Here is a 13605-nt window from a genome sequence, read left to right as displayed (position 1 = left end):
ATGAGGAGTCTGTCCTCAGACTTGCACAGAGAGTACGGTCTGATCCCACTGATCTCCACTTGCAAACTTAGAAGATATAATAATATGAGTTTATCCCTAGCTCAATAAGGTAGGCATATAGTATGAGGATGCATTGCTGTCATGTTGAAAAAAAAGGAAAGTTTTAAGCCTAGCCTTAAAAGTAGACAGGGTGTCTGCCTCACGGACCAAAACCGGGAGCTGGTTCCACAGGAGAGGAGCCTGATAACTAAAGGATCTGCCTCCCATTCTACTTCTAGAGACTCTAGGAACCACCAATAAACCTGCAGTCTGAGAACGAAGTGCTCTGTTAGGAACGTATGGAACAATCAGATCTCTGATGTATGATGGAGCTAGATCATTAAGGGCTTTATATGTGAGGAGGAGGATTTTAAATTCTATTCTGGATTTAACAGGGAGCCAATGAAGGGAAGCTAAAATAGGAGAAATATGATCTCTCTTTTTAATGTCTTTTTTGATAAAGCTTATAGTTAGAGTGGCTTAGTTTATCACGGAGGGAGCCTTCCTCCCTCCCTTTTGGTTGGAGTGAGGGGGAGTCAGGTTTAGCCTACACCGGCTCAGTTATGGTTGAGGTGCAAACACACCCTCCATTTCTGCTACCTGCATGACCCCTTCTCTTTTCCAATGGTTATAATCAGACTGACAGATAGAGGTATCCCAATCCTTGTGGTTTTTAGTATAACAATGACCATCAGTGAGACCCTATGTGGGGTGCCTTGAGACGACATTGTTGTAAATAAGCGCCGTTTAATTAAATAATCTGAACTGAAACTATCATCATAATGACCACTTTCACCCTCTTTGCTACATTCTCACACTACTCTCCAATTGTTGCATTATTTGCTGTTATTTCAGCTTTTAACTTTGTTCTCTCTTTTCTCTTAGTAGAAGCTACACCTGGCCTGGCTCTGTGTCTACCTGTGACACCTTTCTGGAGAGGGGAATCGTCCGAGCTTCTGCTGGCAACAACTTAATGCTCACCCTCTATCGATGATCCACATAGCCCTGTCTTTCAGTGTTTAACCCTTTCTCTCTCCTTGACATGGAAATTGACTGAGCTTTTACTGTAACTAATTATATATGCTCTCTTTCAGACTCTAACCTTGAAAACTGGCTCAGAGTTTATCTGTTCTTTCTTTCTAGGTGAAACGACTAAAGGAGCTACATCCATTAACATTTACTTTTCCTTCCCATAGAAAGGACTCCTGGATCGGTGCTTCTGTGTTCTCTTTGTGTCTCTGTTCTGTTGTGAAGTGCCTTGAGACAACATGTGTTGTGAATTGGTTTGTTGTTGTTTGGACTATAGGTCAGGTGCAACATTTGTTTTATTGAGCAACTGAGTAATATATGTATTTTTGCCTTTTTTGTGGTGTAAACATGCAATATGTGTCTTAATGTGTATCTATTGTATTTTTAAATTATGGTGGCAGTTTTTATCTTACTACATGTAGTGCACTGCAAACATCCCTTATGGGGACAATAAAGTATATATTTACCTATCTATCTACAAGTAAAAAAATAAAAACAAAGGGATGCAACGGTATTTACTGCTATACAAGACAGATTATAGTTCTCACTAACTTTTCTTTTGCACACCTTAAAATTTGGTGGTGCTCCATATCAGAAAATGCTTGTTTTTTTCTGTAAGATCCATTCAACTTAAATAACAGTAACTTAATATCTGAGAAAAAAGTTTCAGTCTTCTCTTGTGCTAGATTGGTAAATCATTAATTTAGCTATTGTAACTCTATATAAAGGAGCCTTTTTTGTCCAAATCAATCATTCAATTTTTACATTAGAGGTGGGGCCACATGGTGTGAGAAAGAGCAGTCAGTGCAGCTCTGCAGTAAACAGGATTGTACTACTATTGCTAAAAAAAACAACACTGATGACATTTTAAACTGCCTTGAGCATCTTAAATTAGCGTTACGCATGAACAGGAACAGGTACAGCTGGCATGACTCCATGAACAATAGTGTTTCCTTTTTAAATAGCTTCTTTTCGGCTTCGTCTGTCTTATTTTCTTATACCTCACTGGTACTTAAAATAGCTAACTGAGTCGTTGTCATGGAGTGACATTTTGGACTTGTTGGTTTATTTTGTAATTTTGATTCTCCTTATGGCTCTTTGTTTATTTCTTAAGTTATTGTTTCTATGTCGGTGATGTCTATGCTACGTTTCTATGTCTATGCTTTGTTCATGCTTCGTTTATGCTACGCTTTGGATACCTATGCTTCGTTTGGACTATGCTATGCCTTGCTATGAGTACCTGCAGGTTTGCGCAAGTTTTGATCTAGTCCTTGTTTCATCCCTGCAGTGTGTTTTGTTACCTTTTGGACTTTTATGCATAAACAAGGAAGTAACTATGATGCGGCTACCGAGCTCTTGTCTGCGCTTTGGTCCGACCCACAGTCCTTCTCCGACAGTCGTATTCCCTTTGTATAAACTTTTGCACTAAGGAGTGTTATTGTGAGCTAAAACCTTTAGGCTTCGATATGTTGTTTTCACTGATCAGAAAAAAAACTGCATTAGGGCAATTCCAGGGTAAAATCAGACCATTTTGGTCATCAGCATATTTTTGGTGCATCTCTATTGAGAATAATTATATTGCACAGATGATTTGTCTGCTGCTGAACTCAGCTCAAAGAGTTAATTTCCAGAGGATTTGAATGGCAAAAATTTGCATCTGTTGTTACCAGAATATAGCCAAAGTTAGTACCCGCTTTTCCAGTTCTATTGTCTTGTATTCCTCTTCCCTGACCTTTTGCTGTGCACTGCCATGCAGCTGGCTAAAATAATGCCGCAACACATTTCCCAGGTTACTAGAAAGGCAAACTCAGATGTTCAGCCTATATTTAATCTCTATATTTACCAAAGTCTATATGTCAAAATCAAAGTAAATGGTATTGAACATTTTTTTAAATGTTTTATATTTGTAATAATCAATATTTTGTTGTTTTAGTAGCAGTAGGAATAACTTATGTTTTATGATTTAAAAAAAAGGCTATTTGATCCTGTTAGACATTTTTAATTTAATTTTGTTGTCCATGGAACTGTGGTATTTCCACTTAATGATATAGTTCATCATACTTATCCATGTGTATAGGTCAAGCAAGTGGTTAGTAGATGATAAATAAATGAATGTTGTTGTTTGTTAAGAAACTTTTTGACCCATGTAGGGTCCACTCACCCATGCGGACGGACGACAGTAGAGGGGCCTGACTCAGGGAGAATGGTGGCATTGTGACTAGCAGGAAGGAGAAGAAATGTATTGACAGCAGCAGTGCTGGCAGAGCCGGCATCTTCTACTGCTTCTCATGGAGAACGGTCTGCTGGCTGCCTGTACCAACACCTGTGGGATTGGAGAGCATGTTAGTCGACACAAAGTCCCACTCTTTCTTTAAATTGTCATCATACAGCTTATCTTCACTTTGCACTGTCATATCCCCAAGTACTGGGAGCATCCATTCTTTCACAACCTATACAATACACTTTAAAAGTCAGTTATGAAAATGTTTCTTGTCATGTCGCACCAGCAGCCTGGTTCCCATGCATACAGCTTGTAAATAAAATACAACTGTATTCATGTCTCCTGCGGAAGGTCTGCTGTTTAGACGTGACAGGATTCAGCCTAGCAGAGATCTCCAGAGGCTTTTCAAACAAAACAACACACACACACATTCTGCTGATTCGCACACATTTGTGTATACACAACACAAACAAACATGAAAACAGATCGAAATAAACGATAAAAAAGCACCAGAAACCGAATAATAAGTGCAGATACAAGAGCTTTGAGGATAGACAGCTGGATAGTACACAGCACTCATCCGTATCCACTTACGTGGCTGCTATAACCTAACCTCGAGCCCTCATCTTCAAAACAACAAACAAAGACGCAAAAAAGAGCACAGAGAGAGTGTCAGAGGAACTCTGGTGGTGCTAAGCAACAGTCTCCAGGAGTGACAACTCCTTGCTCTGACCGACAACATGACAAGGTTGTGGGAAGAGTTGGATAGAGGAAGATACAACGAAAGACAGGAAATTGCAGGAGGGGTGTATCTATGCTTTAGATGGCTCTGCCGTAGTTCAGGACCTCAACTTGACCCGTGCTGTTGTAAACAGCAGTTGGCTTTTGACTCGGCCCCTGACAAGATTTTGTACCTTAACTCTTAAGACACAGATAATGTGGGATTTTGTTGTACATCCCTCCACCTTCTACCCTCAAGCTTAATGGCTACTTTTACTTTGAAATCTTCATTTTTTTCTCTTTCTCTCTAGTCATTTATCCAACCTTTGTTTGTCTACCCAAAAGCCACACGTCACACATCTGAGAAGAAAGTGCACAAGTGAAAATAGACCAAAATGTAACTTTTTGATGTACTTAAAAAATGCTATGTGCAAAACTGTACATCGCCCTAAATACAACATGGTGGTGAAAGTCCAAGTGAAAGTGGTCTTCTGGACATGGAGAAGCAGTATATTATTCTTAGGATTCACTATTCTGGAACAAACAGAAAACTGCAAAAAGATCCTTTAAATAAAGGATAAAACCCTATTTTTTTGGAGTTGTTTTTAGCTGTACTACTTAAGCTGTTAACTGAAACATCATTAATTTTGGTCTGTAGTCCAACATTTCCTTTCTATGCCACTACAATATACTTTCTATGTTTTTTTATTTTTATCATGTAAAGTACTTTAAATTGTCTTGTTACTGAAATTTGTGAGACAAATAAACTTGCCATGCCTTGTAATTGCAGCAAAAACTCTAATCTTTGATAATTATTTTCACTTTGTAATCTTAAACTTATTCCTTTCTCATCTTTCCAACTTTTGTATGTCCAGCCACAAGTGTTTTAGATAGAGCTGCAAATATGTCAGTGTTCCCTGTTCAGATTAAACTAAAACTAAATGTTGCAGTCTAAATGCAAAATGCAGTGAGTGGTGAGAAACTAATTCTGCAAATCAATCCTGAACACAACATCCTCACTGGGGAACATGGTGGTGGCATTGTCATGTCAGAGATTTACATTCCAGCAGCAGAACAACCTTAAACAAACAGACAAAGCTACAATAGGATAGTTTAGATAAAAACATGTTCATGGCCTACTCAGAGTTCAGACCTAAATCCCACAGTTGCAACACGTAAACATTGATGTTCACAGATGCTCTGAGTCTGAACCATTTTGCAAAGAAGAAAGGACAAAACGGTCAGTTTCTTGATGTGCAAAACATACCCAAAAATATTAGCAAAAGATCCATTCTTTGATAGCATCTACTTTCACTGTTAAAACTTATTATCGCTTTCTCCCTGCTCACCTTTCCAATGCTTGTTGGTCCTTGATGTTTAAACCCTTTAAAATAATTATTTTTTACCACCTCAAAATTTTTCCTTGACTGACCTTCACTTTCTGCGTAAACGTGTCTCTCAAAGGGTGACCAAAACATACGTGTCAGCACGTTTGTAATAGTAATGGCATACACCATCCTGTGCAGATGGCCATGCTGCTCTCATTATGATTTCCACAGCTTAGAGCAAATAAAGGCAGGGCTTATGTGAAGCCATCTGTATCTGTGACACAACATAGGATAACAGGCGCACAGAGGGAGTCATTTCCGCCTTCATTGTCTTCCATACATCATTCTTGTTTAACTCAACATGTTACTGTAAAGTTGCCATAAAGGCACCTAAAAACCTCGCAGTCACATACACAAAGCTGTCATCTCATTTATATGTTTCTTTATTATGGTTAGGCAGCAGCTGTTTATTCAGACCGCACCATAAGATCACTGTTGTCACACACTTTGATGGCCCTTGCTGAAGTATTCTGTCATCTTACAAAACCAGCAGTTTCTTTCTCAATTCACTTTTCCCAAAGGTGTGTGTGTGTGTGTGTGTGTGTGTGTGTGTGTGTGTGTGTGTGTGTGTGTGTGTGTGTGTGTGTGTGTGTGTGTGTGTGTGTGTGTGTGTGTGTGTGTGTGATGGGTTATTGATCGAACCCCAGCTGAAGTGGTGGGCCCTCAGGTGCAGTCAATCAAAACAATAGGAAGCCTATCATGGGGGCACTACATTTTGCAGGAGGCATCTGATTGGCTATTACCAGGAGGCAGATTGCCATGATGACGAATAAGATCCAAACTAAGGCCATGGATTCGTCAGTGTCGGGATGGAATCGGTGCTATTTCATTGTTATTGAGAGCTATTGACAACATTAGACAGAGAGGATTAGAGTATCTTTACTCCCAGGAGGGAAAAGGTTGGAAGGAGATGGAAAGAAATAGGTAGGGGGGGGGAGAAAAAACGAAGCAGAGGGAATAGGCTTGCTCCAATGAGGGAATAAAAGAACAAAATTGAATACGGAGAGAAGAGATTGGAATGTGTCTCCAGAAAGAGACGCAGAGCCACAAAGAGACAGGAGTGGTGAAAAAGTACATTTACCCAGGGACTGTGAGAAGGGAAAATTTAAAGCACTTTCACTTCAGTTCAGTGCTTTTAATTATATGTCAATAAATAGCATTTCATTACAGTTCAAAATATGCATTTTATTCAGTTGCAAAATTTCATATCTTATTCATTTATTTATTTTGTTATATTTTCCGCTATTAGCTTAAACTAATTAAAATAAATAGTGAGTTTCCCATACTGTTGCAAGTTGGTAAAATTTGCTTCCCTGTCTGCATCATTGCAACCATTAATTAGACTTCAAGGAGCTATAATTCAGTGTCTATCTTTCACTGCTCTTTGAAGCACAAATTGATTACCTACTTTTGCAAATAAAAGAGAAAAACATCACTGAAATCTATGAAGCTCAAGGGATGAAGGCTTAAGAGCAAAAACAAAACTCATTGCATTTGAAAACAACAGAAGGAGTTGATCTGATCTTATGAGTCATGTTTTGTTTTACCTCATGTGGAAGGTTGTGCTCATGTTTACCTAAAGAAGGAATAGGAGCGCATTGCATCGTAGGAAGAAGGCAATCCAGTGGAAGAAGTAACGTCTGAACAATTTTCTGCAGAGAGGTCTTGTACCTCGGCATTCATGGGAATGTTACTCTGACATTACCTTGCAGAAGGACTCATACGCCTGGAACTACAAATAAATACCTGCATTTTTCTTCAGCCTCTCTGGATCAATACTTTGTAAACCACCTTTTGCTACAATTATAGCTATAAGTCTTTTGTGGTATGTCTCTGCAAACCTTAAATATAAGGATAATTTATTTGCTCATTTTCATTGCAAAATAGCTCAAGCCCAGTTATTTGAAGAAGAGCATCTGAATACACCAATGTTCAAGTCTTGGCACAGACTTTTAAATTGGAATTAGGTCTGGACTTTGACTTGTCCATTCCAACACATGAGTATACTTTGACCTACACTATAACAATGGCCACCAGTGGGCTCTAGATGGACAAACCTTATCAATTTATTATTTTACTTAGTACCCCTACACATAGCCCATTCTAAAATGGCCAAACTAACACTCAGTAGTTTATTCTTACCTCCCCAACAACCCTACACCATTCCAGACCCTTTGTGAAATGCCTTGAGATGACGTGTTGTGAATTGGCGCTATATAAATAAACTGAATTGAATTGAATTGAATTGAATTGAATTGAATTGAATTGAATTGAATTGAATTGAATTGACTTGAAATTGTTCCATTGCCTGTGGGTTTTGAGTCATACTAGAAGGTGAACCTCGGCCCGAGTTTAAAGTCATTTGCAGATTCCAACAAGTTTTCTTCCAGGATTGCCTAGTATTTTGATCCATTCATGTTGTCAATAACTCTGACCAGCTTCCATGTCCCTGCTGAGAAAAAGCACCTCCACACCATGATGCTAACACCTTTTTAGGTTGGTATGGTGTTTTTGTGTACAGTCTTCTAAGGCATGGTGGTCTAAGGCATGTAGGCCAAAAGATTTAATTTTGGTCTCCTTTAACCAGAGCATCTTCTTTTTGGGATGTAGAGAATTTAATTTAGCTTTGTCAGTGTCATTATAAATGCTTTCTTGTAGATTCTATTGAACAATTTAGTAAATTGGATGAATTTTTAAAATACCAACCTGTACCCACAACAGAGATTAGATTACACACAGACCGACAATTTACTTTGCTGAAATCTAAGGACACATGGTTACGGAGGATTTTACCAATGAGAATCAGAGTAAATGGTGCTGAATACAAATACATGCCACACGTTTTAGATTTGTATTTGTAAAAACTTTTGAAAACCATGTATCATTTTACTTCAACTTCACAATTGAACACTTTTTCTGTTGGTCTATCAGATAAATTGTCATGAAAACACAATAAAGTTCACGTTTGTAACTTGAGAAAATGTGGAATTTCAAGGCACCAAACCAACCAGTTAAAAACTGCTCCAGAGTATGCATAATCAGGATCAGAATCAACTTTAGTGGCCAAGTTTGTGAGTGTGAACAAGGAGTTCACTTCCATTTCCAGCGCTCACATCAGATATCAAACATTAGTCCAAAACAACAACCATAATATGTAAAACTATGTCTTTGTGGCAGCTGGTTTTTGCCATTAGCACTTTGTAGTGCTGCCCTGAAGGTAAAAGTCTTAACAGTTTGTGTCCATGATGTGTGGGATCTGCAAAGATGTTTGCTGCCCTTTACCTATCCCAAGAAACAACAGTGAAAGAAAATGTTTTTAAGACTTTAAAGTGCTGTCTAACAAAGTACATCCACGGAACAAAAAGAACTGCAACTGGGACACTTTCAAAAGTTGAAAAGTACACTTCTGTTTAAGTGAGATGAGGGAGACGATCCCAGCAGTTGACAGGAGGGCTTTCATGTTGTGGCTACCATTCTGATGGTTACAACTCAGCCAGCAAATACTGTTAACATTATTACAGTGATTATCACAATTTTCTGAGGTCACCATGTGTTTCTGCTTTTATTAGCAATTAGGTGTGCATTAGCCTGGAAGAAGCTTTTTACCTAATCAATCTGAGGCAGAGGGGTCACAGCAGCCGCCGGAGAGCCAGGTTAACTGTCAGAGGCATTTTTTTATTTAACGAGACAGGCATAGCTACATCCTTTTCTCCACATACAAAAAAACAATCCAAAGCAAACCTAGTCTCAGAGTTAATAGTTGTCTAAGGAAAGTTTTACTAAGTTTCTATGGATACCCCTTCGATTGCTCTGGCCATGGAATTTTAGGCAATTCTGAGCACTTTTTCCATCACTGCAGATGAGAGAAAGAAAATAAGGAGCTGAAAAGTCTCGGAATGAGGTGGGGGAATTGAGGGAGCCAGATAGAGTCAGAAAGAAGTAGAGCACAAATGCTGAGATACTATTGCTGTGTTCAATTTGCCGGGGCTGTGTTTCTGGCTGTCTTATGAGCTCTGTTGTGGCGGTAGTACACGTCTGAGTCCCTGTCGCTGTCGGGTATCAGTCTGCGGGGAGCTGGAGCAGTAAGAGGGCCGAGCGAAACCAGACTTGTCTGAGCTGCACAGAAAGAAAAAACACTGCTTCTAGACTCCTTCATTTTCTTTCATTCTGCACCCTGCTGCATGTCACCCTACACGCTGGCACCACTGAGATCCACAGAAAAGCTTAAAACACATAAATATTCTGACATACTGCAAGTGTGTGGGTGTATGCACATGCATGTGTGTGCAGAAGACAAAATTAAAGATGAGGCAAAGTGAGGATGGAGAGTATGAGGAGGAACATTTATCCCACTGTAGATTCAGCTGTTTGGTGCATGTGTTCATCTTGAAGCATATTTTCTTGTTTACTGTTTTGCTTCTGTATGCATACTCGAGAACTGGCAGCTTGCTCATAGTGTCTGTGATGTCATTATGAAAAAGAAAACCATAAAATCAGAAATCTTAATTACCGAGCGGGTGTGGAGAAGGGGGTGGGTGGCTGGTTCATGTTGTGGGGAGAGCCACTCTGAAAAAGGAAGGAATGCGATCTCCCCAATGACCCCCAGGGAAGATGAAGAGAGGATGAAGAGAGATGGAGGCAGAGGAAGTGGGATGAGCAGGGGAGGAGCAGAAAATAAAACTCAGAAGGAGAAAAGAAGCTTCAGGGTGAATAAGGAAAAATCGTTTTGTTTTCCACCCCTTCTGCCTTATTGTATGAAACAAAGAAATCTGACAGTTATTATAATAGAAGGATGAATCATTCTTATAATTGAATTTGTATGTGGAACAGCTTCAGTGGCTGTGGATTTCAGGAGACTGTATGGAGCAGCCATCAGGGGAACACAAGTGTTATTTTGTTCATTCTCACAATTAGCAAGCCCTGCTGAGCATAGAGCGGCGCTGCTGCAGCAAGCCGGGCTGCCATCCCTGAATGAGCCTGGTTAAGTCATTTTAGAGCATTTATTAACCTTCCCCAGACACTATTGATGAACTGGGAGGCCGGCCCGTGTGTGTAAGTATGTTTGTGCTCATGCAGTGGAAAAATCTCCCCCACCCCTCCCTTGGCCCTCAACATTTGGCGATTTGGAGGATTAAGCTTTTGGTGCTTTGTGTCAGCTTCTAATATAAAAAGAGGTAAAACTCTAGGTAATTTTGCCTCAGCACTTTCAGTTTCCAACTATTTGGGTTCTTTTATTCTCTTTTCTCACCATCCCTGCCTTGCTTTCATGCTGTACTTTCATCCTTTGCTCCATTCCTTTTGTTTTCTTTGTATTTTTATCTTTTCTCTGCATGTTCTACCTTGCCTGCGTGTTCTGTTTTATTCTTTAGCAGTTCATTTTGCTGCAGGCGTTTTATGTTGTTTTGAAGCTTGTCAGACTTCAAGGTGAAGCCTAGCATTTTTGAGAAATTATCACTTATTCAACCTTGGTTTATTGACGAAAGTTTTATCATGTCTCCAAGTGATTTCAGATGTTTATTGGTAGTCTACATGTAGACCTAACAAAAAGGAACGATTATAATTTGTGCTACTAGTCAAATGAAGCCATCTTTGCGTTTAGGTTTAAGCTTTCTAACATTTTTGTGGGCCTTACATATCATTAGCCTCATAGCATATCAGTTTCGCAATTATGAAGTAAGACTAACGATATTTTGAATTTTAATTCTAAGCTTTCACCACTTTTAGACCAAGCAGTTTTATTTGGTCTAAACTTAGACGACATACATAGTGTAAGTTGAAATTATGCCTGGAAACTGTCTTGAATTTGGTTTGAATCTGTGTTTTCTGTCTATATCACACCAAGATAATAAACGTACCATTGTCCTAATGTTTAAACGAGGTCTACAAATAAGTTTAATATTGAAATCAGGTTTATTGCTCATTGAGTGTGATTCAGTCGGGAGCCTTTAGGGGTGTCGCTTCCAGGGTCATCCTGTATTTCGCTCCATCCATCTTTCCATCAACTCTGACCAGCATCCTTGTCCAGCTGAAGAAAAGCATCCCAGCAGCATGATGCTGCCATCACCATGTTTCAAAATGGAGATGGTGTGGACGTCTGCCCAGTGTCTTCACTTGTCTCTTTGCCCAACCTAGATTTTAATTAGGCAAATAGATAAAAGGGAAAAGTATATAAAAATTACCTATTTATACAGACCGATTTTAATGCCATATTTGTCCCATATATACAGAAAATAAAAAGGCACATATTTAAAATAAAGAAAATGGCACAATTAGTCGAATGAAAGTAAAAGTAAGTGCTTAGAAAACTAAACGTTTCTTAAAAGCAATTCTTATCCGTTCCTATTAGTTTTTTATATGTGCCATTAAATAGGTGTACCTAATAAAGTGGCTGGTGTGTATTAAAATAAACAGAACATTTTTAGTCAAAGCAACAGAGAGCCTCTGAGGGGCTGAAGATCCACGGGTTGCACACCACTGAGATTGTATTCTCTATTAAGCCCGATTTGTCTCCTAGAACATGTCTCAGATCCAGGTATCTAATGGTGTCTTCTTTTGTCTTTACTCCATAAACCATAAGCTTCTACAGCTCTGCCTTAAAGGCTCTTAATTTGTTTTATCATACTAAAATATCTATCATTTTTACATTGTTGTATTGTTCTTAACCCTGATGAGGCATTACATTATGACCACTGACAAGTAGCTAAAGGGAAAAACACTGTCTCTTGTCTCTATATTGAAGCACCTGTTAGTAGGTGAGATAGGAAGGTTGCTGTGCTAGAAGCAGGAAAATGAGCAAACGTAAGGATCTGAGTGAGTTTAGCAAGGACCCAACTGACAGAACAATAAACAGGGAGCTTTGCTTTTTAGCTCAGCTCTTTGTTCACCATGATAGACCTGAGAAATGCCAACATTAACAGCAGATGAAGCTCCAGTTCATCTATTAATCTTCCGCTTCATTCTACCTTAACTTGTGAACAGCGCACCAAGATACTTGAGCCCTCTGCTTGAGGCAAAGACTGATACCCAATCCAGGGGGAAGCAATCCACCCTTTTTTCCCATTGAGATGTACACCCACTCAAAGAAACAGTCATCAATGATGGTTATAGCCTCTGTCAGTCAGTCTAATAGTGTTCCCTGCTGCAAAGCAACAATGCTTCTGGAATAGTTTGAGGAGCATAACAAGTTTGAGGTGTTGACTTGGCCACCAAATTCCTCTAGTTTTCAACCACATTGAGCATATGTGGGTTGTGATGGACAAATAGGTCCAAACATGGAACCAAACTTCAAACCTAATACTGTGCTGCTAACATGCCTCAAAACTCCAGTAAAAAGGGTGGCCCACAAACTTCTAGGGAGGTGGTCATAATGTATTTCTGATCAGTGTTTAATCTCCATTCGAATCCCTCATTTCATATTTCTGTTGTAATTATTTGGTACAGGAAAACAGCACAAATGAGAATGAAGATAAATAATTGTGCAGAGCAAATCTAATATTATGAGAGCTTTGCTTTCTGCAAATGATTAATTAGCATTCTTAGAACCATGATTAAGCCAAAAAACAGCAATATTTGCTTGCTTGAGCTACTCAAATTTAATTTTCTTCCAAATGAAAGTTGGCTAATGAACCTACAGTACGAGAGATGTCACCTTGGTGGCTGAAAATGACATCAAGTTTCTCTTTTTTTTAATCATTTTATTTCCTGAACAATTTCCTGATGAGTCTTCTTGTCAGACTAATCAACACGCTCTCTGTCTATTTTCTTGATTCCTTTGATTTGTCCTTGCTCAGCAGGGCTACAGACACTTTCAAGTCTCACTCCCACCTCCTTCCTCGCTCTCCGCTTTGTCTCCTCTTCTTCAGCCTCTATCCATTGTGACTTTACTTCAGGAACACTGTATAGCCCTGTCTCTTTGCTGACCTCTCTCTTCTCTCCCAGGATCTTCACTCTCAGCGCTCTCTTCAATGTTGACAACCCACTTTCCCTGCAACAGCCCCCCTCCCCTCTACCAGCTCCCTATCCTCCCCCTCTGTTCATTGAACATGGATAAATTCTGCCCAGTATTCTCCTTGACAAAGAGGCACTCAGTTTTTGACACGGGCTGCTCGGGGAACCAACGTTCTCCTGCGACACTGTCACATCTGAATATGTCAGGCTCAAACATACACACCAGGTCCAACAATCTGCATGAGCTCTCCAAGAAGCATC

General features: G+C 39.4%; 1 protein-coding gene across 9 annotated transcripts in view; it reads right to left on the bottom strand.

Annotated features, from left to right (window-relative positions):
- grik5 (glutamate receptor, ionotropic, kainate 5) overlaps window positions 1-13605 on the bottom strand; it is a 157305-nt gene that overhangs the window by 69104 nt on the left and 74596 nt on the right. For 8 of the 9 annotated variants that reach the window (XM_047361264.1, XM_047361265.1, XM_047361262.1 and 5 more), the window contains one exon: window positions 3230-3391. In XM_047361264.1, coding sequence (XP_047217220.1) covers window positions 3230-3341 — 112 coding nt within the window. In that variant the 5' untranslated portion in view covers window positions 3342-3391. Of the gene's footprint in view, window positions 1-3229; window positions 3392-3883; window positions 3966-13605 lie in introns of those variants that run through there. The other variant, XM_047361261.1, reaches the window with a different exon arrangement.

The sequence above is a fragment of the Girardinichthys multiradiatus genome, chromosome 3 (assembly GCF_021462225.1).
Source record: "Girardinichthys multiradiatus isolate DD_20200921_A chromosome 3, DD_fGirMul_XY1, whole genome shotgun sequence".
NCBI lineage: Eukaryota > Metazoa > Chordata > Actinopteri > Cyprinodontiformes > Goodeidae > Girardinichthys > Girardinichthys multiradiatus.
This window is presented reverse-complemented; position numbering and strand designations above follow the sequence as displayed.